General features: G+C 40.8%; 1 protein-coding gene across 1 annotated transcript; it reads right to left on the minus strand.

The window, feature by feature from the left end:
* Positions 1 to 833: 833 nt before the first annotated feature.
* LOC120536989 lies at positions 834 to 6,560 on the minus strand. Its single transcript, XM_039765577.1, has 2 exons — positions 6,381 to 6,560; positions 834 to 2,386 (listed from the first exon to the last, which is right to left on the minus strand). Exon 2 carries the CDS (start codon positions 2,377 to 2,379, stop codon positions 1,216 to 1,218), a length of 1,164 nt encoding a protein of 387 aa, XP_039621511.1. The 5' UTR covers positions 2,380 to 2,386; positions 6,381 to 6,560; the 3' UTR covers positions 834 to 1,215.
* Positions 6,561 to 26,956: the final 20,396 nt, after the last annotated feature.

A 26,956-nucleotide genomic window follows, 5' to 3' on the forward strand; every position in this document is an offset into this window, starting at 1 on the left:
ACTTTATAAAGAACAACCTTGCAAGGCAATTATGAATAGCAGTAATAAAATACAATACACTAAATGATACATTTGGTGGGCAAAGATGAGCAGAACATCAAGAGAAGTGATACAATAACAGCAAACAAAAGCAGGCAGTCTTTCTGGTTAAAAAAAAGAAGGAAACTACTGTATTTACAATGTAAAATTCTATACTTTGTTATAGTCTGTGATATTGAAAAGAGTTTATATGAGGGGGAGTCAAGCTAAAGTTAGAAAATGGGATTTATTAGTAAATGGAACACACCTTAACAAAACTGATCATGGAATTTCTCAATGTCGTCTCCACCCTTCTCAATGCACTTGTGCCGCCTGCCTGGATTCCAGCAGAATAAAAGGTTTTTTCTTGCCACTCGTGCACCCGAGTTATTGTACGACACTACATGTCGAGGGGTACTACAGTCACTAGTGGAAGTTATTGTGACTTGCTGGAGACCAATGTGAAGCCTGCTATTCGATCGAAGTGGCATGGACTGCTGTCTCATGGAGTCCTTTTGCGGCAAGACAATGAACACACAGCTAAGAACATCAAGGCTTGTCTGGAGAAAAACTGAAGTTTGAGATATTGCCCCATTCTCCTTATTCGCCAGATTTGGCACTGTGTGATTCCCACCTTTTTGGACCACTAAATAAAATGTCTGGGTGGTCGTCGATTCAAGACGGATGACGATGTGAAGAATACGGTGCAAGGGTGGTTGTGACGACAAGACAAAACCTTTTATTCTCTTGGAATCCGGGCACTTCCAGGCAGGTGGCACAAGTGCATTGAGAAGGATGGAGACACCATTGATAAATGACATGATCAGTTTTGTTAAGGTGCGATCCATTTTTTAATAAATCCCATTTTCTAACTTTAGCTTGACTCCCTCTCGTAATTAAGATTTTAACAGCAACATTCGTTCTAGCCCTTGAATTGGCTTTATTTTTTTCCAATTTTTTATGTTTCTCATATAATGTTATTCTCCAATTTTATTTCACATCCTAGTTTATCAATATTAAGTGTTCATTGCAGGAATGTTCCTTTTTTGTTTTCATCACTATAGGCACAATTTGTGGTGCACTTGTAAAAGTCCTTGTGGCAGTGCATGCCACCAAGGAGGTAGAGACTAAGAGACTGGTATTTTTCAAGCTCACACAGACTTCTTAAGAGAGAAGAAAAATCGAAAAGTCTGGATATTACTGCTTTGACTTATGAGCCAGAGCGCGTATCCCACATCCAACTCCGGTGCTTACACACACCTTAGACCAGCTCATGCGTTTTGGTACTGGGATTTCAACAATGAGATCAGTGGGAACTGACCCCATTGCTGAAGAAAATACTTTGCAATTATCACATCGCTGTACGGTGACTGGTCTTTTTAACGTTTTGCTCATTTTGACACTGACACTTCTGATTTCACCTGGTGCTACATTCACTCGATCTTTATACAGGTGATTATAGGCCTGCTGCTCGGCACATGAGGCAGCATGCCTTTTTAGAGGAGCTTTGGCATTAGGTACTCTCTTTTGCAATTCAGTTGGTCCATTGCACATCTTCTTGTTATTTTTGAGGACTTTACGAATTTGCACATTGTGCCCTTTGTATTTCTTTCCCGTTTGGAGATCTTCAGCAACGGTGAGAACATGAGGTTTGTTATTTTTTATATCAGTGGAGGAGTGAATCTCAGTCATTGATTCACCTGCATCCATAATTTGTTCTGCAGCAGCATTACCTACCATTTTTTGAAGTTTCTTTTCTTCTAATTTGCATTTTATCTTTTTCCCTAAGCCTTGCCCAGCGACATATCCAGTTATACCATCTAATGTAACGTTGCCAACCAAATCTACATAATTTCCAGCATTGTTTGGATCCTCAATGATCTGTTCTATATTTCCAAGAAGGCCATAAGGTTTGGCGTTTTTTCCATTTGCAATTATATCAGCACAGGTAATAGCATCGTCCATTGCTAAACCTCCCATCATGCCACCTACTGTTGCTCCAACTGGGCCACCTACTAAGAATCCCCCAACCCCTCCAGCCATGACCCCTGTTGTGCGAGTGGCAGCCTTCATAGCATTATGACCTCCTTCTTTGTCTCCACAAATGTAATGGACAGTTCCTTTCACATGTCCCACAACTGGCAAGGAATCGACTGCACCATTCATTCCTTTCAAGAACTGCTTCTGAGTTTCTTTGGCTCCCTCGTTATCTCCTGATAAAGCCTGAACTAGAGATGTCCCTTGGGAGACACCTGGGCATAGCTTCAGAAAGTTCTTCTGCGTCGCCTCTGCACCCTTACGGTCACCTGAAATCACCTGAACCAGTGATTTCACCTGAGAAAATATTGGAATAGCATCCATCTTCAGGCTGCTTATAAAAACAAAACAACAAGAATATGGAATCAGAATCACAAACTATAAAAGTACTTCTGTCACTGTCCTGCTCCACTGACAGACTGAGGAGATCGTTCCTCCCCCACACTATGTGACTCTTCAATTCCACCCGGGGGTGTAAACGTTAATATTATACAAAATTATTGTCTGTCTGTTATACTTTCATTGTTATTACTCTTTAATTTAATGTTGTTCTTTATCAGTATGCTGCTCCTGCAGTATGTGAATTTCCCCTTGGCATTAATAAAGTATCTATCTATCTATCTATCTATCTATCTATCTATCTATCTATCTATCTATCTATCTATCTATCTATCTATCTATCTATCTATCTATCTATCTATCTATCTATCTATCTATCTATCTATCTATCTATCAAAGTCTATTATGGTGCAGTTAATATCTTGTTACATTAAATTTCAGGATTAGCTAGCCAGTAGTTAGGAAGTCTGTGTTAGTTTAGTGTTTTAGAGGTAGGGATCAGTCCAAGATGAAGGATAAACTACAGAAGCCATCTTATTTGAAATTATCCTTCTTGTCCTGTGGATTCTGAGCTAAATAGGCAACCTGAAAGTTTCTCTAAATAAACATCCATCCATTATCCAACCCGCTATATCCTAACTACAGGGTCACGGGGGCCTGCTGTAGCCAATTACAGCAAACACAGGGCACAAAGCAGGAAAGAAACCCCGGGCAGGGCTCCAGCCCACCGCAGGACGCACACACACACACTCCCACAATTTAGAATCGCCAATGCACCTAACAGGAAACCAACACAGACACGGGGAGAACATACATACTCCACGCAGGAAGCGAACCCGGGTCTCCTAACTGCAATGCAGCAGCGCTACCCACTGCGCCACCGTGCCACCCTCTAAATAAACATTCTTTCAAAGTTTGAGATTTCTTGTCATAACCTGTAATAAAGATATAATAAAGCAAATCACAACAGTAATCTCTAATAATGTGAGTGTAACCCCATTGTGGTGTAGCGTGTCCGTGGCTACAAAAGATTGGCAGCTTTTACATGATTCCATTCACCGTGTCAGTCTCCGTGGGCACAATTGTGCAACTGCAGGGAGTTAATGGAGTAATTGGGACGAGTCGCACCTGCATGTGAGGGTGCGATCATTCTCAATTGCTTAATCGACTTCCTGCAGTGCATGATTGAGGCGCTGCGCCGTATAAGAACGGGCCGGCACAATAAAGGAAGAGATGGCTGAAAGGAAAGAAAGGCTTAAAGAGTGAGAACAGCATTGGGGGTGAAAGGAAGAGGACGAGCCAGCCAGCCAGCATGAATGAGAGAGGTCAGCGTGGTCGGAGGTCCCGGATGGAGCAAAGGATCGGCGCTCAAGGGACGGATTGCACCCACTAAATGGGAGAGTGGGTACGATCAGGGAGGAGTCCATCCTAGGGATCTGAGGGACGACTACGAGTGCAAGAAAGAAGAAGGGAGGACAACCAACCCTGAGCGGTCTGGCAGACACCGACGGCGGCAGGCAAGATGGTGGTCAGTAGCGTGAGGACCGCGGTGGCTGAGCATGTCTTGGGTGAGCTGGAGAGACTGGGAAGGAGCTGTGCTTGGCTGGTGTGACCCCAGTGTCTGCTATAGGATTTTAGTCTCATTTTAGTCTTGTTTTAAACATCTGGATTTTACCTTTTTTATGGATTATTTATGAACACTTGAAGCACTGAACTTATTTTTGGATTTGTTTCATTGGTGGGGCATGGAGCAGAACCCACATCGTCACACCCAGTTGGGGAAGAGTTACAGCAGCAATTTTGTCAATTTTTGTCCTTTGGATCCTGAACTAAACTGGCACCCTAAGGTTTTGCGGTAGCTGCTTGCAGCAACTTGTCAATAAAGATATAATAAAATAAATCCAAACCGTAAATGATAATAATACCAACATAGATTCTAAAGCATGTTGGCTAGTAAAATATTGGTTGTTCTCATTTGAACATGGAGGACTCATTCAGTCCCAACAATCTCCGTAAGTTAAATATGCCCTGTGATTGAGTAAATCTGTCTTCCTTGTGTATGACTTGAGGAGATATTTATATTTCTATCAAAGATGACTGAATTTTGAGAATAGCATGTGGAAACAATTAAAAGTACCACTTTAGAGTATAAATGACATATTAATGAATTATCAGATGTTTTGTCTCCATCTAGAATTTGTTAGTATGAGGATAGGTATGACATCAGTTTGCAAATATCAGGAATGAGAATGTGCAGGTAAAAACCAGGGTGACTAACCCTTCATTAAACAGACCCAGCTCACCTACTTGAAGTCATTCTTATAAATCTCACTCTATAACAGTGTTTTTCAACCACAGTGGTGCGCTGTGAGAGCTACCCAGGTGTGCCATGGAAATAACAGAGTAGCGCACTTGGGTCTGAACCTGAGAGGTACAAGTATCACAGGAGGTCGAGACCTGTCTGAGGACGACATGACTACCTGGAGAAACTGGCATAAAAGCAGCTCTGCAATCGCTAGGTTGCAGACATGGCACTTGGAGCACTTTGGACATGTCTCCTGGCAGCCTGGGTGTGTGGTTGCCAGCAAGTCTTACAGGGCCAATGGATAGTAGGGATAATGAACAAGTTGCCTCTGAAGCAGAGAGTGGTACTGTAGGTAAAGGGAAAAAGCAGCTGAGAAATGCCACAAAAGTGCCCACTAAGTGCTGTGTCTGCAAACGCTGATCTCGGAGATGCTTTTTTTAACCGTCTTCTCCTTGTAGTCATGCTCTTTCAGACAGCTGAGCGTGTAGGAGATATAAAATTTATACTTAGTAAAATAGTGGTATGCCTTGGGATGCTTTTGGTTACAGAAAGTGTGCCAACACAGTAAAAAGGTTGGGAAATACTGCGCTATAATAATGAAATTAAGAATACCAAATATGAAATACACAATAAATATAATACGACTGAGAAATCAGCTTGGGTTGTGAATGTCTGTTGATATCATTTATATCTTCAATTCTTAATCTGCAGTATTCACATTCTTATTTGCACTGTTAGTACTTTTCTGTCTTTTTACTTTCTTATTCACACCATAATCAAAGGGCAAGGCATAATTTCCTTATACTGTATGTTGAGAGGTTATGGCAGCTTTACAACATTCTGTTTTACCACAGGGTCACAAAGTACATTCTTAGTGCCAGGAAGGAAGCAAAACATAATGAGATCTCTTTTTACTAACAATCATGTTTCCTTACTTTTAATAATTATGCCTCAAGTACAGTCTTACAGTTATAAAGTTCCTAATCTTTTTTAAGTGTCTGTGGTTAACTATAAAATCAAGTGGTGATGAAGATGTAACTGACACCCTGTAGAGACGTTAATTTAGTAATAATTAAACATTTTGACATTCCAATGTTATTTATTTATTTATTGCTTCTGAAATGCTGAAAATCGTTATTGTTAACTGGGTCAGGGGGCTGTTCGGTTGCTCCGATCGTTATTAATTGTGAGTTATCGTCCGTTATAGGAAGAGGTGGGCAACGAGAACAAGGTAAGCGAATTTTTCAGACGATGCGCGATTCACTTGAAGTGATCGACTCCTTTCATGACGCTACAAACAACCGCCTGTTCCGTCTTTTATTAATGATTTCAGAGCAGATGTTAACTTCAGTATAGTTAGCCAAAGGCGTGTTATTGCTGTTGCCCGTTGCTTGCTTTAACTGAACTTATTTTCATTTTCTAATCGTGACGTAACTCTTCGCTGTCTCGCATAATTCTAGTATTACTGCACCCATCGGACTGTTGCCTGTAACGTCTCCACGACGCTAAATACTAGACAGTTGTTTGCTTAGTCTAAACATGCAAAAATATGTTTTCTATTAAAAAAATCTAGATAGATAAATAGATAGACGCGTTTCAAAATTCCATTCTAGCGGTGCATAATGAAGCTAACCCTGTCAATTCACAAAGTACAGTTGCAGAAAAGATAGAATCTACTCACCTGAGCGAATTTATCAGCCAAAGAAATGAAAGTGAAATGTGCAGTGGGTCGGTGTTAAGCTGCGCCTGTCACGTGATGACGCTGCTATGAGGTCGCTCTTCTGAAGCAGATCGCCGTCATTTATTAGCCGGATGCAGTTCAGACTACTAATGCACACCCAGTTTCCTTCCATTTCGAAAGTGTAAATGCAAAAAGCATACACACGATAATATCCAAATAGACTTTAGGCTATCTACGTGGCAATTGTCAAAGAACATGACTGAAGAGCAGTTCATTGCACAATAAGCTGTGCACTGCTTCCGTTCTGGAGAAGATAATAAAGGGTCAAAAGTAATTTTAAGCTGTCGGCTAATTTAGTGTATGCGCGCGAGAAAAAAGAATTACGTAGCGCAGGAAAAAAAAAAACTAGATCTGTGTCTATAATAAGCGTATAATTGGGTTGCCATGTGCCTTTCAAATAAATGTCTCCATGGTATACTCTGAATACCATGTATGTATAGCGTCTTTATCGTGAAGTGCCTAAAAGGCGCACCACTATGGCTAGTGCTTACGTCATATCAACTGTATTTGCTGCTACCGTATGTTTGACTATAGGACGTCACGACAGGTGCAATGTCGCGCCTATATTTGTGAGTGGCTCTTTGTCGCGTCTGAACGTTTGTGTCTACGTGCTTTTTCTTACGGCTTTCCTTCCACATCGCCACAGACGTACTGGTTAAGTTGATTTGGAGATTCAAAATTGGTTGCAGTAAATAAAGGATAACACACTTCTAACATCATTCTAGCTTTGATAACCTTAACCAAAACTACACATTTCAGCTCGCCACCTTCGTGTGATCAAACGTTGACTCAGCAGTGACACTTACGGTTAATGACTAGCTGGGCTGCACATTTTTTATTGCTCAAAGCAGCTAACATACAGTAACAGCATGGCAGTGCACAAAGGCAGGGCACAAGAATTTTGTTTTGACTATTTGACTATATCTCTTTTTGTGTGAAAAACAGTTTCTTCGGCTCTGCCATTTGAAACCCCAAAAAGATCTTTTGTTTCCAGGGGTGTTAAACAAAAAGGGGCAAAGCTCCTAGTGATCACCAAAACAAACAAGCTTCGATTCACATATGAAACTGGCATTAAAATTTGTGTAGCCGGTGATTCTTACAATTGCAAAAATCATTAAATAGTATTGCAAGGTTTAAAATGGTTTATTTTGGGTGAAACAAATAAGAAGTATTTCTTCCTAAAGTCTCATGCTCAATTTTGTGTTTACCTGTGTTCTGTTCTGCGCTTCAGCTGTATAAAGCATGTAATACTCACAACCAGCCCCGGCTCCAGGTCTAAATGGTAAGGGGAGTATGGTATGATATAATACAGTATGTTTGGTTAGGTTGGGGAGCATGCACTAGTACAGCGCATTGAATTTCACCTACCACACGATGAAACAGCTCGGGATCCTGGTTGGCAGACACAAGGTCCAGTTGCACCCTTTGGAAATGACTATTTGCCGCAGCCAGATGTTAGGCATCGCCTAGGCCTTATCCAGCCATTCAGGTGCTCAGCAATGAGGATCCTGTGAACCGGATCACCCTTGGGAATCGCACCACATTGCCGTAGTGCTGTAGCTGACACTCCCTCACAATGTCGGTAATGTGCCACATTCGGGACTCCATGAGCAACCAGTTATTCGACACAAAGTCAAACCAGCGGTCCCAACCTCCATTGATTCTACAAAGATCACATCATCATCTGCAAAGTCAAGATCAGTGAATCTTTCTTCACCAACAGATACCCTTCAATTACTGGACACCATGATCTTGCCCAACACCCAGTCCATGCAAGTATTGAACAGAATAGGAGTAAGAACAGTGGGGTGGCTTGAAATGATATTTTGTAGGGCTTAGCCTGGTTAAATGAACTCCTGGAGCCTGGTCTGTGTATCAGACTCATAAAATCAAGTCTACTTATGCCTCTCCTTCACATCTCTACAGAACGGTAAAAACCATCGGCCTTGTATGTATCTGCCAGAAGTTTGTGGTGAGTGATGTTTTTGCAGTAGACCTATTTAAGCTGCCATCACTTTTCATTTGGTATCCAAGACGTTGCCTATTTTCTGAAATAAACTTGTGGTAAAAATGATTCAAAGATTTTAAGGGTTTTTGAGCAATGTTACATTTTTATGACTCTGGGCTTGACTTCTCTTTTCTGGTCAAGTCAAAATTCCACAGCATAGTTCTTATGAGAACAAAGCATTTTCATCATGTCTGTTCAGATTAAAGAGTTTACAAAATTGGCTTTCTGATTTTTTATCATTGTGTTATCACCCTACATGCTAATACCAGTGGTAATAAAACTCCATATTCAACAGATCATCCAGCGTTTATTTGGACATCTCAGAAGCAAGGGCACTTGAGTCATTAACAGAGTTGTGGATCCATACCACATCATTGAAGATTTGTTATTCAGGTTTCTACTGTTTGTTCATTAATGTTAATCAGTATGTGAATCTCTTTGTTGCTCCTGAACTTACATGAAGTTACTTTGAAGTTACGTGTGCAGAGCCTGTTTGTTCTCACTGCACTGCTTTTTCAGATTGACTAGCTCATTTTTAGTCGATGCTGATCAAATCAACTGTTATAGTCTTTTGAGGAAATTTCATGATGTGCTTTTTATTCAGCAGTACAGGGGGTCCTCAGGTTATGACACAGTTCCAGTCCTACAACAGTGATGTAACCCGAATTTTGGTGTAAGTTGAAACACACCCAAGCCTAAGTCATTTACCTATCCAAACACATTTGGGGCCATTTTTTGAGTGAGTGAGTGAGTCAGTCAGTCAGTCAGTCAGTCAGTGAGGGCTTTGCCTTTTATTAGTATAGATTTAATTTTGTGCTTAACATTCCTGCAAACCGTCATGAAATACGACTTGAAATAAAACTGTCACTTTCACTCGTCAAAATTGAGAGGGTGGGCTCTAACACGCCCTCTAGTTACTGATTGGTGAATCGATAAAAAAATTAATTAAAAAAATGCTTACTACTGCCAATGGAATGGATTCTGCCGAAGATATTACGTGTTGGCCCTTTTATACTCCGATATAGATGAAACTATGTTTGAAATTATCGAAGAACAGGTGGAATGGACTCGACTACACTCCAGTTCAGGTGACACAGTTCCCTGCTCTGGACGGCCATCCTTTGCCATTGATCAGAGCTGTAGAGTTGTTTGAAAAAGTAGCTGCGAATATGCACCTGACTTTATACTCGTAAAACAAGGGTCAAATACTCAGTTCAAAATATTAGTTGGCACTGCTTTGGGCATTCCATGTCAAAGTACCTAAACTAATACAGCCTTGTGATCGTCTTCTCCGATACACCATATAGATCTGCAGTCTGTCGTACTTTTAAACCGCATAACAGAAGGTGTTCTGTTGACTCAGCTGGAATGTCAAAGGATGGACATCCAGAGCAGGGAACTGAGTCACCTGAACTGGAGTGCAGTCGAGTCCGTTCCACCAGTTCTTCGATAATTTCAAAAATAGTTTCATCTACATCGGAGTCTAAAAGGGCCGCCAACATTGTAATTTCTTACAATTTCTTTCCTTCAATTCTCTAACTGAAATACGTAATATCTTCGGCAGAATCCATTTCATCGGCAGTAGTAAGCATTTTTCTAATTAATTCTTGTGTTATCGATTCACCAATCAGTAACTAGAGGGCGTGTTAAAGCCCACCCTCTCAACTTTGACGAGTGAAAGTGACAGTTTTATTTCAAGTCGTATTTCATGACGGTTTGCAGGAATGTTACGGACAAAATGAAATAAATAAATAAGCAACAAAAAACATGCTTTGTGACACATTTATTTATTTATGCTCTCATTTCATGACAAATTTATTCATTAAGGCTTCATTTCATGATACATTTATTTATTTATGCTCTCATTTCATGACAAATTTATTCATTAAGGCTTCATTTCATGATACATTTATTTATTTATGCTTACATTTCACAGTACTTGTATTTATTTGCGCATTTATTTATGTATTTAATTTTGTCTGAAATAGTCCTCCATACATTCTGAGCTCTATCTCTAACAAGAAATCTTTATTTTTATTTTTCAGTTTAGGAAATATAATCTGTAACTATTGAATTCTACCATCTGGGAAATACAGTATCACATGGGACTGAAAGAAGACAGCCTGAACCCACTCATATTGTTTCATTCTTTGTGTAGCCTATATTTGTTACTAATCATTATTATTAATGTTTCCCGGTGAAATTTACCAAAGATTTCTTCATAGTAAATATGCTGTTTTCCTCAGTAAACTTGTTCCCCCAGATATTTTCCTCTGAATTTGCTGTGGCTTAGGCAAACATTTTTTTCTAAGAGCCCCATGATGTTTTATGAGACCAGCATGACATCACAGAGCTGTACCAGTTATGTGCAGAACTTTCAGGCATTCCTATTATATGATTGGACATAGCTCGGTCACAAGCGTAAGAGGAAAAGAAATATTATTCCAGTATTGAGATAATCCCCCTTACAGTATCATCCACATTTCCACCAAAGTGTTTTTCACAGGGTTGTGCATTATTTTTCAAAGAGCTCTAACCACACTGGCCTCTTCCATTTGCAGTGGTTTTAACTCCCTGGACTCTTTAATTTCTGTATGTGGATTGTCAGTGGGCTTTAAAAGATAATAATGGGCCCCAAAGCCACAAAGATTGAGAAACACTGCCACATTTCCACCCTGCATGTATTTTAAAAAATACAGTGTTAAACAGTGCTAACACAAAACCTTGTGGCAGCACCACATGGCTAATTATGCATGAAAATTAGCCATGTGCCCAGCAACATCTCAAAATAAGAGATCCCTGCCCCATCACAAAATACAGGAAATGCAGTGAAATAATCCAAACTAAATATTTATTACTGTTTACAAGGTGTTTCTTTCTTCTTGATGGAAGAAGAAAGTGTAAAGCATTTGCATAGACACATGAGAAACATAAAAGAAGATCCTGCTGTGCCCAGAGCCACAACTTCAAACAACAGAATGAGCCAATCCCTCACTGCTGCTTCATGGCAAGGCCAATGTGTGCCCAATATCGGAACACTGTGAGCGCAAATGATCTATATTTTATTTACTTACTACTGGTTTCAGGCCATTTATTGTATTTTGTTTGCAGTTATTGATCTGTCTACGTCTTTTGTTGTTTGAAGTACAGCAGCACAGTGGTTGGCACTCCTGCCAGACAGCTCAGATCACATATTTGGGCACAATAATCAGTCCAGCATAGTTGCCGAATTTTTCCCTAGCCCTCCAGGGATACTTAGAAGATCATTGCACCATTACAATTCATTCAATGGTAGTTCAGTTCCTCCTTCCCTTTTGCCTTAAATGCAGTTAGCAGAGTTTGGGAATAGTTCAGTGATTTCACCGAACTCAAGGTGAATCGAATTCAGTGCGGTTCACTCATCACTAGTTGTTATGCAAATGTAAAATAATAAGTTTAGTTGTTTGGAACTTCACCAGATACTAATAACATTTATTGTGTTGTATGTTTTCCTGTTATGCTCCTGTTATATTTCCCTACTCCATTTATTGTATTAATATTACGTCATCAGTGTGAGCCTCTCCCAGTATTCTTGGTGTTACTGTGAGAGGAGGTAAGCACACTGTTATTCTCTGTATAGTAGAATTAATTAAATTATTTTAAATTGTTTGAGTTACATTTTTTTGTATGTGATAGTAATTATAATATGATTTTTGTAGTATGCAGTTAATGTTTTAAATGCTTTTCTATTAATTTTGGTTTTGTGTTAATGTGAGTGTTCAACAGCCTTTCCACATGTTTTTTTGTTTTTGTTTATAGGAGGAACCACAGAGTTTGAATAGTCATTTTTTATGTTCTCTGTTTTAATATTTCAGATCTGTTATTTTTTTATTTGTATACTGAGCTGTGCATGGATATGCATGTCATTGCAATTTAGCATTGATCGCAGTATTCATTGTATTACCCTGAGAGGAGGAGGAATCACAGAGCTTGAATAGTCATTTTTTTATGTTCTCTGTTTTAATATTTCAGACTGTTAATAAAAACAAAAATCAAGAAATACATTTGCATTACTCCTTCATGGCGGTTTGTATAGCACATTGCATATATCAGAATGTAGAAGCTTTGAGGGTTAATCGAATCCAAGGCCAGGATGTAGCAGTATGGCGTGTGTAATGTAGACACAAATACATGTCATTTGTAAGTGAAAGCTTAAAGCAACGTCTCTATCCAATTGCTATTAGTGAGCCAAGAGGTTAAATGTGATCATTTCTTGACTAACTGTGGTCCCTTAAGGGCTCAAGGGGCCACCTTTGAGATGTCCTCTACTAGTAAAAAACTGGCTTGACATAAATGAGGGAAAGTAAAGACAGCCCAGTCAGAGAAGTAGCCTTCTGATGGAAATCATTAGGCTTGAAGACACGGGGTACAGAACATACAGTGAGACAGGAAAGATGTTAAAGGTAACAGTAGTAGACCTTGTTTTAACATTTCTTTCTATTCCCTAACCTAAGAGGTTAGCTGGTATCATTCATGTTAGGTACATCTAATAAAATGATAAAACAAAAAGTCAAAACAAAGGGTTGAAATTCTAACAAGAAATATATATATATATTTCTTTCATTTTGAAACATAAGCTGTAAACTGAAGATATTGTCTGCATTCCTAGATAAGATAAAAATAATTCCATGTTGGATGTTGTGAGTGATTTCATCATTTATGGGTAGAGTAGAAGGTGCTCCTTGCTCGGGATCATAGTTTACTCTCCTGACTAAAAAGGAAACAGACACAGTCACTCTGATTCAATCAATTCCTGCTTCTGCATCTTCTTAGTGTCAGCCCCCATAAAGCTCACAAAATGATCATAAACATGACAGTGGCCCGATAGATGACTCAAACTATAAACCAGGTAATTTGATACTGTGACGATGCGGGTTCTGCTCCATGCTCCCATCTGGCTTCTGGGATGCTCTTGAACCAGACCCCGTCAGTAATGTAACCAGATGAGCTGGACAGTGAAGACATCAACAACAAAGCAAGGGGATGGTGCAAAAAAGGCACAAAGTGCTTTTATTTAACAACAGCAAAACCAAAACAGTATTCAAATAAATAGTGCAGTGTCGCAAGCAGTTGTTAAATAAATAATCCATTGAAAACAAGTGAAAAATGTGGAGGTTAAAATCCAATAAATAAATCAAATCAAATTAAAAATGGGGTTAAAACAATGGCTGGAAGCGGTCCTTTTTAAAACAAAGCCCGATGCCTTCTTTCTACTGGCGACTCCCCTGCTTCTCCCATCCAGGCTATGCACCAGGGGAGTCACCCTACCTGCAGCTGACCTTCTGCTGGTCTGTTCACCTTTCCAATCCCTGGCTCCGGTGGGCTCCACCAGACTGTGACTTTAACTTCCCAGCGACCAGGGTGCTGATGCTGGCACTTTCACTTCCGAAGTCCCAGACTCCCACAGCCACATGCTGTGAGCCATCCTCCTTCCAGTCACTCCCACTCCTCACTAATGCTCAGTGGGAGCAACCACTACCAACTGCCCCTGGGTGCCGACCAAACACCCCGTCAGGGCTCACTGCCCAGCTGCCTTCTTTGTTACAGCTAACCCGCTCTTGCTCACTCACTCGCTCCTTCATGCACTGGCTCCTTCGCTTCCAGCTGCCTTCTCCCTTAACCTCCTGTCACTTTTTCTTTTCTTTTCATTTTTTCTTCCTTTTTTTCTCTTTTTTTCTTTCTCCACACTCATGCTCCTACTATATATAATGGGGACGTGGTTCAGGTGAGGCAATTAGCAGTTTCTGGCATCAATTATGGATGCGGACAATTCCTCACCTGTGCACATAAGCGAAGAAACACCCGCCTCATGTAGCATCCAGGAACCGTTCTGGCCACACTACCACACCTCCTCTTTAAGCAGCAATTATCTATTTAAAACCTGGCTATTTCGATCTGAGATGTGGACCCACTATACTAAAGATACATCAATCAGAGTGGTCGTATGGTTTGTTTACCAAAATATTTTTGTGGAAGAGTATGAAAACATGAAAATATCTCACTACACTTCTATTCTTTCTATAGTGTTTTCATATAGCTAATGTTCAATTTAAACTTGCAAATACAGAGCCTTCCTTAGCAGTGTCAGTGGCAAGAAATGCCAAATCTACTTAGGGAATATCTGATGAAACAGTACATAATAATGGAAATCCAAAAAGAAATGTAGAGTATCAAAAAATGTATTTTTGATTATACTATACCAGTGGTTTCCAAAAGTTGATCAAGATCAATCAATTCATCCAATTAGCTCTAAATTGATATTTGGAAAGTATTGTTTTACACAGGGCAGCACAGTGGCACAGTGGGTAGAGCTGCTGCTTCGCAGTAAGGAGACCTGGGTTCGCTTCCTGGATCCTCCCTGCATGGAGTTTGCATGTTCTCCCCGTGTCTGTGTGGGTTTCCTCCCACAGTCCAAAGACATGCAGGTTAGGTGAATTGGCGATCCTAAATTGTCCCTAGTTTGTGCTTGGTATGTGTGTGTGTGTGTGTGTATGCATGTGTGTGTGTGTGTGTGTATGCACCCTGTGATGGGCTGGTGCCCTGCCAGGGGTTTGTTTCCTGTGTTGGCTTCAGCATACCCCCATGACCCTGTAGTTAGAATATAGCAGGTTGGATAATAGATAGATAGATAGATAGATAGATAGATAGATAGATAGATAGATAGATAGATAGATAGATAGATAGATAGATAGATAGATAGATAGATAGATAGATAGATAGATAGTGTGGCAAACGACCAGAAAGAACGACGGACCAGGAGAGGGGCACTATCTTTCCCTGGGTGCAAGAGCAGCCCTCCTGGGTGGTATTGGGGCCACAATCATGGAACACTGGAACTCATGCTCATGTGATGCAGCCACGCCTGAAAGTGCAGCCTAGTTAGACTAATTACCACCTGAAGCACTCCCGGGTGGGCTATAACCTGCAGCCACCACTCAGAAGCTGGAGTCAGGTGGAGGCGAGACAGGAGTGGAGGCGGCCAAACAAACTAGGACTGAGCACTTTGTAAATATTGTAAATAGTGTGTGGAATAAACATGTGTGTTTTTGGACATTCTCGTGTCGTGTCTATCTGTGCTGAGGCTGATCTCTTACAATAGATAGATAGATAGATGTCAGAATTCCATTGTATCTGGGCATGATGAAGATAACCATGTCAATTAAAGTACAATTGCAGAAAAGAAAACCCTCACCTGAGAGTCTGAGACCAAGAGCGACAGAACTTTACTTGTTCCCAGCTGAAAATTAGTTTTTTTTACTGGTTTATTCAGCAATATGCTTTGTGTGGCAAGATTTTAAAAAAAGAAACAGGTAAATAGACATGGCAATGAAAGCTTCATATCCAATTGAGCAAGAAGCCTTCAAAATGGCTGTTCTGTTCTTACTAACATGAAAGCGATTCTGAGCATGCAGATTTGCAATATATTAACTAGGGTAGGCCTAAGCCCAGGTAATGTTTAATACAGATTCCAAGAAATGCTGCCTGAAATCAAATTGTTCCTTAAGATATCTCTGCATATAGAAAATACATCGTTCAAGGAATGAGGTACATTGTGAAAAGGCTTTTTAATGGATTGTTTGAGTCCAGTGTCACACATGTTTGGGAGACAACCTGAGGGCTTCTCTAATGGTAATTCCACCCCAAGTTGAGGGTTGGTGAGATTGCTTAATGCTTTTCCTCCTCCTCTCTCCCTTGCAGTGATGTCACTTCCAGGTCATGGTTCATTGGACCCGCTCCTTCCATTCTGGCTTCCTCTTAAAATGTTCCACTGCCATCTTTAGTCAGTCAAGATGATGCTAATGTTGCTGTTTCCTTTCTTTTTTTTTTGTTTGTCAAAAATACATGAGGTTTGTCTTCAAGGTGCCTTAACTGTTTATCTCTCTCCTGTGTGTTTTCCTACTCCAGATACAACTGAAGAATATTACAGACATTATTGCTCTTAGAAACTGCTGATGATAGAGGTGGAAAATGGCAAAACTGAAGAGTACAATAGCTTATAATTTGGCCAAATACCATACAGAATATATTTTCACATGTGTTGTTCCCCTCCATAGCCAGCTAGATAGATGACAAATGGTTATATGTATGCACAACACTATAAGCAGTGGATAATATTGCATTTCTTATCTTACCTGTGTCTACACACTATATGAGAGTTACTGAGAGTGTAACTAATAAATGAGTGAGTGAGTGTTAGGGTCATGAATGGTAATCTACAGGTAAACCAGCTTATCATGTGTTTTCCTGGAATGTAATATTTAAGTCGTAAAGTCATAAAGAAGCCTATTGTCTGTACTAAATCTTTATATAATCCATAACACACCCTATACTATATCATTTTATATTCAAAGGTCTCGAAATAGTTAGACAAATTAAAAATCGTTGGCAAACATCTTATCATTCAGTGGGAACTTCTTATATATAATAGTAAAATAAAAACAATACAATGTCATATGGTCACATTATCTCCTCGGTGATAGGAACAGAATGTCTTAGTTGCACAGCACAGGCTCAGTGAGAAACACAAATTCACACAGAACATTTTCCATAACACCCATGGAACAAATATAATGGACTGGACTGTGAACACCTCTGACAGGTCTAAAAATTATTTTATGTGGGAAAAATGGAAACACTTTACCTGCCTGTGCTGCAGCTGCAACATTGGGAACCATTTTTGATGGCCAAAAGACACATCGACATGAAGGTTCCAGAAAGAACTTTGATTTATTTAGATCAATAACAGACTCTATACAGTAAATAACAATGAATAGATGGAAACAGATTTGTGAAAACCCAATGACTCATGATTTCAAAAGGACTCTTACTTCATACAGTAACTCAGGCTAAGTCCAAGTTTTTTTTTAAATATTAGTATCCTGCTAGGTAGCCTACTATATAATAAAGATTTACATTTTTTCCTACACATTAAGAAGTTTTTCAGAGCAACAAAAACAGCTTCTTATATACATTCTCTGTATACAGTATTATAATAGAATATTTTGATCCTTGCACCAATAACAAAGTAAAACAAAACATTCTAAAAAAAAATTTTTTTTAGTTTATTTATTTATATATTCCTGTTATTTTTGGAATTTTTGTTATTTGATATTAATTGAACAGAGAGAGAAAGAAAGAGAGAGAGAGATTTATAGTGTCAATATTGTCAAAGTTGCTCACTATTTTTGATGGTGGTGTGATTTTAAAAAGTCTACTCAAAAACATACATGTTTGAAATACAAATCATTCAATAGGCACTCGCAAGGTCACAATATCACAGACTGAGTCAGTTGCAACACCTGTTGATCTTCAAGCCTTCACTTTCAAAAAAAGGCATGAGACACGGACGTGTGTAACAAGAAGTTGGTCAGTTCAGCCATTGTTTATATGCTCCAATGAATATTCGGTAAGTCTTAACAACTGAGAGTAGACAGTCTCATTTGTTTCCATATACTGTCGTTAAACAGCAGGTCAGTAACTTTGTCTTAGCAATCATTATGATTATGATAATGATTGTCCTTGTTGATTAAATGCACAAATTATAAACCAACCTAATGTGTCTGAAATAACATAACAGAATGAAATAGACTATGTGTGTGTGGGTGTGTGTGTGTATACTGTTTTTATTTTTAAACAATATCATTGATTTCCTGAAAATGCCTCATTAATATACTGAACTTCTACATAACAAACTAGGTTTCTGTTCATGGTGTGACACAGCAGTTACAATACTAGTAAATTCGTAACAGCTGCTTTTGCATTTCTTGGTCCGTTATGCGTGTGGATGTTAATTTATAAAGGTACATATAACGAGAACAAAATTGGCCATCGATACCTGGGAGCAGGAGCGAGTTTTCTGCCAAGGAAATGAAAGTAAAATACGAGGCAGATTTGGTTTTCCAGCTGAGAGCAAGGAATGCCGGAAACACTGGAGATGAGGCCTGACCGGTCTCCTGCAATTTACCATGGCACGGCCTTCTGGGAAACCTGTAAGTTTATACTTTTAAATATTGTAGGGTAAAATGTTTAAATACAGAGAGATTTCTTATGAAAATATCAAAAGGTATTTCTAATGAAGGAGTAAGGGTAAAAGAGGTAGACTTAAGTATATTATAAAAAATACAGAAAAAGAACTTATTGACAATTTACAGTAATTTCATGTGATTTCAAATAACTGATATCTGTTTCTATAAAATATTATTGAACTGAAATGTAACATTTTCTGTCTTATTTAATGAATTTCATGCATTAATGTAAAATACAACGACATACCTCGTTTTAAAGGAAATCATAACAATTTTACACCTGTAAAAAATAAAAAAAAAACACAAAAATGTAAAATACGGTAAAATGTTTTGCAGCTGGGCGCAAAGGAAAAGCCTAAAAATGACAATCATTTGCTGTATTAAAAAAAATTCATATTCATATCTATTGCATCATCAATTGGACAAAGACTGTTAATACACAGATATTCCTTTTATTCCCAAGGTAAATGTTTGTCTTCATCTCAGTTAATTCTCGGCTAGTGTCATGTGATTCCAAGTCAATGATTAGAAAGCACTTCAAATATCAAGAGTTCTAGTTGAAGGCAACATAAGATTGGTACATTGTGTAAAGTTGTGCATTACTATAATTGTAAAAAAAAATTGCTGCCAGCCAATTGTCATGATAAGCAAATATAATAATAACAACAACATTATTATTATTATTATTATTATTATTATTATTATTATTATTATTATTACTAGGGGGCTCCACTCCCTGCTCGCTTCGCTAGCCCACCCCCGGGTTTGGTTTACGGATATACAATTTAAAGAGATTGTTATTTTCATGGGAATTGTTACATATGCATTATTTTCACTTTTATTTTAAAATTTTTGTAAAAACAATACTTGTCCTTTATTTCTTGCCCCAGGCATGGTTAAATCTCTTTCTTGCAGGACGTATAATGCTGCTCACATTGTGAAGGGGGTGGGCGGCTGAACGCATGCTAAGGAGATGCCGTCAGATCATCTGATGTCTTTCTGCTTCTGCTATTGCTGTTGCACTGCCTGTCGATCATTTTAAAGCCTGTACAGCAGCTGTCCTTTTGCCACTTCGCGTCTCTGCCGCTTGTGTTGTGAAGGCGGGGGTGGGAATGGGGGTTAGGGTGGTTGAACGTATGCAAGGAGAAGCGGTCGGATCATCTACTGGCTTTCTGTTGCTGGGGAGCTGCATGTTTTGCTTGTTGCTTGTTGTTGTTTTAAGAGCTGGGGGCAAGAAGTGTCTCTCGCGGGACTTCAGATTGTCTTCTAAGAAGATCAGGCCTCGTCTCCCTAGTCTCCTCCCCAAAGATTTTTTTTTATAATAGAGAGATTATTATTATTATAATTATTATTATTATTATTAAAGGGCATGTGATCTGTCAGCTATATCTACTACCATTTGCTTTTCTTATTTTTGACACCTACACAAGCAAAACATGATAAACCAGCTAAAAATGGCAGAGCAGCTGCAATAAAAGCAGCCTATGCAGAACATGGTGGTGAGGGCACATACCTGTAGAAAGTGCCCTTACTTGCAGCACTTTGGAGTTGCTTCTTTGGTGGATAACCCCATCAGCCTTGGTGCATGGTTTCTGGTGCGCTCTTGCTCATGAGGTGACCCCAGATAAATGGCATGAGGGATTGCTGGTGGTGTTAGGCAGGAAAATGAAGCAGAAGGAAACTGGTAGAGCTGCGAAAGATTGGGAAGGTTGAGAAAGGTGAAGGGATAGCCAACAGTCTTCTTAAGGGCCACCTTCGAGCAAAGCTGCCAAGAGTAGAGTCAATCCCTCTATCTATAGTATAGGACTACAACATCCATTTCTCTGTCTTTCACCTGCGCTGCCACCCTCCCTCGCATCATTAACCTTATAAGGAAAAAGATGGGACTGAGGTACAGTTGAATTCCATTACCAAACTGCCAAATATTATTGTTTTACAGAAAACAGTTCAATCACTTAACACTAGAGTATCTAAAAAAAAGCTTTCTTGCTATTTGCAGCCATGGTGAATGTTTTCAAAATCACAAAAAAGCACCTACCCACTGATGCATTCATGACTAACCTAATATTAAGGATTGCAGGTCACTGGCCTACCGGCTTCTGTCAATTTTTAGCAATCACTTCTGCCTCAGATTGATTCCCAGAGTTCCTGGTTCCTTGACTGTTCCACCTCTCTTAATTCCCTTTGACAATGCAGTTTCTCCACGATCTGCCACTCATTGTTTCATCTATCTTCCCCAGCTACCATAATCCTCCCAGGACCTCTGCACACAGGCTTGACCTGCTCATCACCTGTTGCCGGATATGGTACGCCATCCTGTAATCACCAGGCTCCTATTTAAATCTTCTGTGAGGTGTGGGATAGGCTGTAGGACTCTCCAAACCTAGAGCATGCATTCTAGACAACCATTAAAAAGACAGGGTGTCTCCATAAAGTTCACTGTGTCTTGAATAGCTGGCTTTACACTCATCTTTAAGTCTCGTCTACTGGTTGTCACAATGTATACAGTACCTTTAAATGAAATGAGTACATGCAAACTAATTATTAACTTCGGGTAATGATGAAAGAAAGAGCTGGCAACAAAGTGGTTTACAGCCTTCTAGGCTTTAGTGCCTAAAGATTTATCCATCTTTCAAATCCACTTCTCCGTAGCAGGGTCTCTGGAGTCTGACCCAGCAATCTGCCCATGTCGATAAAACACAGGAAGCTCTGCAGTCTACTTGTGACTTTATGCTGTAGGAAGATAAGCAACTAAATCAAGGTAAATAGTTAAATAACATTCAATGTTACTTTTATATAAGTAATATATAAATGAATTTTCATATAAAGAGCATCACAAAATATAATCAAAAACAGGACTTTGCACAATACCTTGGTGAGCTCTGTATGCCCTCGCTATTTTGTTGAGGGACATACGTGTGTCAGATTCACTGGAAGGATGACGCCCAACCTGTTGCTGTACAAAATGGTGCCATCTTTCACCTTTACACCTGGTGCAGCTGTGTTGTTCTTATGTGTGACTGGATATTTCTTGCAGGGAGGGCTTCTGTTCCGTTTCTCCGATGTAGAACCCTCATCCTCATCTGAGTTTACCTCTGTTATAGCACGTCTTTATTTGAAAACTAGCAGTGTCAGATTTGGGGGAGCGTGAACATGACTGAGAGAATAAAACTGAATAAAAAAAAAGCATTTAGAAGTACCATAAATTTACACCGGCTGTTACAGACTCAAATCAAATGTATGTTTTAATTCTATAATAGTAACAATAAGAGCAGCTCACTACTCAAAATGGATACCTCCAGAATCGAGCCAGGAACCTCTTGATGACAAGTCAGCAGTTCTTACCGCTACACCACCCAAGTGGTTGTGTCAACATGCTACCCTAACCCGATTTTTTTTTTTCTGCAGTTATATTCTTCAACAAACGCAAACTTGTTCTGCTATACTTGTACCTTTTCTAAAAGTGTTTATTTGATATTTGGACTTCACACATTATACACTTCACATCTATATTTTGTCAATTATTACTAAAATATGAAAAACATTTCTTTTTAAGTTATGTGTTGAACAATTCCTGCCTCGCATTTCATCCTACATTTACACAGATCATTGTAGACACAGAACACAAATGAAATGCATGTTTTCCAAATAACGATATATCATTTACCCAACACAACACCAGGCACCTCACACCCAGTCAAACAAGACTTGAGCTGGAAGAACTTTTTGCCCGAGCTGAGCTGTGGAGGTGGGGTGTATGGGATAACAACCTGCTTGCCGCTTGTACTGATCTACACATTTACAAAACAAAAGATGCTGATGAAGAGGTGCAAAGGAATTAAAACTGAGCTGGGATTACAAGTTTTTTCATAAGATTCAGGGATTCTTGTCTTAAACTCCAGCAAGGCAGTAGCACTACTAATGCACTATTGTGTGGCTGAACTGCATAGAAATGTTTACCTGTAAAATACCACATTAGGAAGCCTGTTTAAAATGTAATGTACAAGTATAAGCTAACAGAGGATGGGCAATGTCAGTCTTGGAGGGTTGCAGTAGCTGAAGGTTTTTGTTCCAACCCAGTTTCTTAATGAGAAGTCAATTATTGCTGATGAAGTACTTCTTGCTCAAGTTCCCCACCCTTAATTGCTTATTTCAGTCTTAAACAGCTGCATTCACTGTTTTTAATGGCTCCTTATTAGCAATAAGATGCAAATGACAAAGGAGCCAGCAGTTCTCCATCTAACCTGTTTCCATTTACACCTGTGTAGATTCATCGTGTACTCTTTGGTTTAATGATACACTTGAGAAAAATGTTACAGACTAAAAAGATATACATTTTAGGCTTCAAATCACTAGGAAGATATCCTTTGAAAGGAAAAAAAATCTACGATATAAGAACTTAACATTGCAGAATAACAAGTCATAAAATTAAATAAGGTCTGAGATTGGCAAGGGTTGGTTTCTAATTAAGCAACTGGGTTGGAACGAAAACCTGTGGCCACTGTGGTCTGCCATGACCGACATTGCCCATCACTTTTTTGTTATTGTAAAAGATATACTACGAAAGTTTTAGGAAAACCTTTGTGCACCCTGGTAAATTTAGTGTTTAACTGAATTTCTGTTTCTATCATTATTGTGATATAGCCTCACAGTGAAAACGTGATACCACAATGTCTCCAGAGTAATTTATTGCAGTTATTGCCGTGTTGTTTCTGTTTAAGCCAATAAGATCACCAGTCCTATTTAAGCTAATCCCTCTAGTTTACAAATGGAGCTTGAGGACTAGAGCTCCCTTTTCTAAACCTTGATGTAATCAGTTCCTTTACTTTCTTATTAGTTTTTTGTTTTCATAATTATGGATTTGTACTTCTGGTTCAAGTTTTTCCCAATTAACACTCTTAGGAATAAAGGTGCCAGAGTGGTTCTTCAGAGTGATGCCATAGGGGAACCATTTTTGGTTCCCAAAAGACTCATCCACTTGAAGGATCCAGAAAGAACATTTTAATTATTTAGATCCAAAACAAGCACCATATAATAAATAGCCATGAATAGGTGGTAACAGAAATACCAACAGCTATGTTTTTAAAGGACACTTCCTGCATACAGTAATACAAGCTGGTTTTCTTAATCTGTTAGTCCTGCTAGGTAGTGTAGTCTACCAAACAGGTTTTTCCTACATATTAGAAAGGTTTTCAAAGCACAAAGAACCATTCCCAGAATGAAATGGTGCTTGGTCAAGCCATAGTTCTATTGCCTTTGAGCTATTATATTTGCCTGCTGCACAAATTGCTCTTTACTCGTTCTTCATCATTTACGCACATCTGAGTTTTTCTTCAGCAGATGTTGCTTCTCTTCTTATTGTACTTCTTCATGCCATTATGGTGGTTAGCGCTTTGCTGTAAATACACAAGCAACTGGTCATATCCTTTATGCATGTTTAATAAAGGGTGACGTTCAATGAGAAATAATTACAATGTATTCAAAAGTAGGATGTTGTTTTTAGGAAGTACTGATGATCTTCTTTATTGTTGGCATGCATTTCTATGTCTTTGTTCTTGTTTTTTATATCCTACTGTTCATGCTCAACAGATGCTCTTCTTCTTCTTCTTCCAGTTATGGTGTTCTTTGTCGTATTTTAGCCTCTGCAATTTCCTTGATACTCAGCAGATGTCACTGCTCTTTTTCTTTACTTCTGGCTATGTCACTTGCTTTTGCAGTCCTTTTTGCCATAATAAACGTATGACCAGAGGTAAGTTTGATCAGATTTCCACATACCTAATTGTTTTGCATTTTTAGAATGTCTCCGGTCATAGCTTTCGATTAGGACCAAGATCAAAGTTCTTGGCCCAGTAGTCTGCGAGTAATCACACATCAAAGAGACAGACCTTAGCATTTATATTTAGCTAAATAACAGAATTATTTTGCCTCAAGCATGAAGGAGGCTATCATTTGTTGTTATTTTGATGCCATTGTGCATTTTTTTTCTTTATTATTATTTGAAGTTAATGGTGATGGCCAGGTTGGCATCCCAGCATTTATTTTGTTGTGACCTGTCAGTAGGGGGCGCTAGTGCTCCCTTGAACCCTGAGGTAGAATTCCAGACACCAGGTAAAGGTCCAATACTTTTTATTTTGTTCTTCAGTGCACCAAGCACCCTCCACACTACTCATACAATTACACTAAACTCTTTTTCACACAATCAACTATTAATTAACTCTCCTCCTCGCCCAGACACTTTGCTCCTCTCCCACCCAGCACAGCTCAGTGTCTGGACTGAGGCACCGTCCTTTTATAGCCCCTGACCTGGAGGTGTTCCTGTCCCAGGAGTCCACAGTTCCTTATTCCTTCCGGGTCAGGGCAATCAGTCTTTTACTTCACCCTGGGAGCACGCCATTCCTTCCCGTCACATGACCGTGACGTACTCCCGAGTCACAAGGCACAAAAGAGCCCATAAGCCCCCCCACAGCGACTCCTAGTGGCCCCCAAGGTATCCAGCAGGGCTGTGTATAAATACTACAAAGTCCATGAGGCCCTGCTGGACCTCGGGGCACTATCCTGCTGTCGGGAGGGCTCCTCCTGGAGTGAAGACCGGCATGAGAAGCCAGCAGTCCTCCACAGTTCATAGCGATGACTTCTGGGGCGGAGAGTCCGGCCCCACGAGGGACATCCTCCTCCAGGAGGACGCGTCATCCAGGCCTTGACTGCGTTGCCCCTGTCCTCGAGCGAACCTTGGGGGGACGGTGTACCTCCTGTCTCCCCGGGGACAATGGCGCCACTCGTGGCCCGGTCGCTGGCAATTGTAACACCGACGAAGCCCTCCTGGTTGCTTCCCTCTGCGGGACCAAAACATCTCGGGAACTCCGTCAGTGTCGTCTCCGCCCCTTCACCTGCCAGGGAGGGCATTACGGCTGTTTGGCTGCCCTCAAGCCTTCTCCCCATTATGTCGGGAGACCCACCTTTCTTTTTGGGGATCTCCCGCTTGATCTGGGGCTTGTGCTCAGCCTGAGGCTCCCCATGGAAAGAAGAGAGCCTCTTTGCTGTCTGCACACCCGTTTCCTTCCGCTTACAAGGAGCCGGCGTCATTAGCACCGTCTCGCTCCGATGAACAGCACTATTCAGCTGCACCGGCACGATCGGCGCTTCCCCCAGCGCTCCTGTCACCGGCACTACCTCGCCCTTAAGACCGGTCGGGTTCTGGTGGGCTGCACTGCTCCGGAAAGCCACGCCACGCGCATGCCCCGGGCTGTTTGCTCCAGTCCCCGACCATTCGGTCATCGTGCCCCACTCTCTTGTCGGGCACACGGTGCTTTGACAACCGCTACTCATTCTCAGCGGTGCCCGATCGCACTGTGTCCCCTTACACTCTACGACACGGGATGAACTCACCTGCACTCCCGCATCGATCAACTCCGGAGCTTCCCGGCCCAGCTGCTGCACGAAGTCCATCAGTGCCTTCACAGGTGCTGCTGCCATTGCTCCTAGTTCCTCCACTCGTTTTCTCAGGTCGTTATATTCCTGTAAAAACCGGTGTAGGGGTGCGAGGTACTCCTCGAGCCCCCGTAAATCCAAACAGTTAATGTTTACGGCCGGAGTGGTTTGCGCTTCCGCGTTTCGCTTACCCTCCGGCCGGGAACCAATGAGCACGTCCCCTCCTGGCACATGTCCCGCTGGGTCGCGCAAAGGCTCTTGGTACTTGGAGTCCTCAGAGGAACGGCTGGCTACTATGAGCCGGCTAAAATCTGCCTTTTCTTTTCCACCGGCAGACCCTTCAGCCACAATCCATCCCTCTCTGTCTGTAGCGGCTTGTTTCGGCGGCGCTTCGCTCGCCTTCCCTTCCCCTTCCAGGAGGCTCGGACCCGTCAGGAGATGACCGGCCTCGTCGGAGGACTCCGGGTTACCTTCACCATCCCGGCATCCACTGCGGGTGACCAGTCTGTTGTCATCGCCTGCTTTCTGGGAGCTGCCGCCATTTTGCCAGACCGCGAGGCAGGCATCTGGGACGCCGCTGATAGTCTGTCTGCGGGCGTCTGCAAAACAGGATAGATATACACCCGTAACGTCGGGCGGTTTACCTGCGTTTACCTCCGTAGCAGGCGGCGACATCCCTGGAGCATCTACGGAATCCGATGCACTCGACCGCTCGCCGTGTCCCAATAGTCGCGCTACCCGGGCTAGCTTGGTCTGAATTAGCTCTCGGTCTTCCAGGCTCCCGGTCAGATAGGTCTAGGTCATTTCGGCGTCGGTTAGACTCCGTACACCGTGGGTACTGACCTTCTTTTTTCCCGTCTTCTTCCCCATCACGGTCCGAATCGGTATGACGCTCACCGCCGTAGCGTTTTAAGTAGCGGGTGGTGTCTGCACTTGCGAAAAAAAAAATGGGGAATCCACCAAGGGTTGTCTGCCCACACAAAATTGTTTTAGGTGCAGGTCCTCTGCCAACAGAC

The sequence above is a fragment of the Polypterus senegalus genome, chromosome 10 (genome assembly GCF_016835505.1).
Source record: "Polypterus senegalus isolate Bchr_013 chromosome 10, ASM1683550v1, whole genome shotgun sequence".
Classification (NCBI taxonomy): domain Eukaryota; kingdom Metazoa; phylum Chordata; class Cladistia; order Polypteriformes; family Polypteridae; genus Polypterus; species Polypterus senegalus.

Excerpts from the sequence above, each read along its gene's own strand:
- LOC120536989 (XM_039765577.1), bottom strand. The coding sequence starts at position 2,379 with ATGGATGCTATTCCAATATTTTCTCAGGTGAAATCACTGGTTCAGGTG.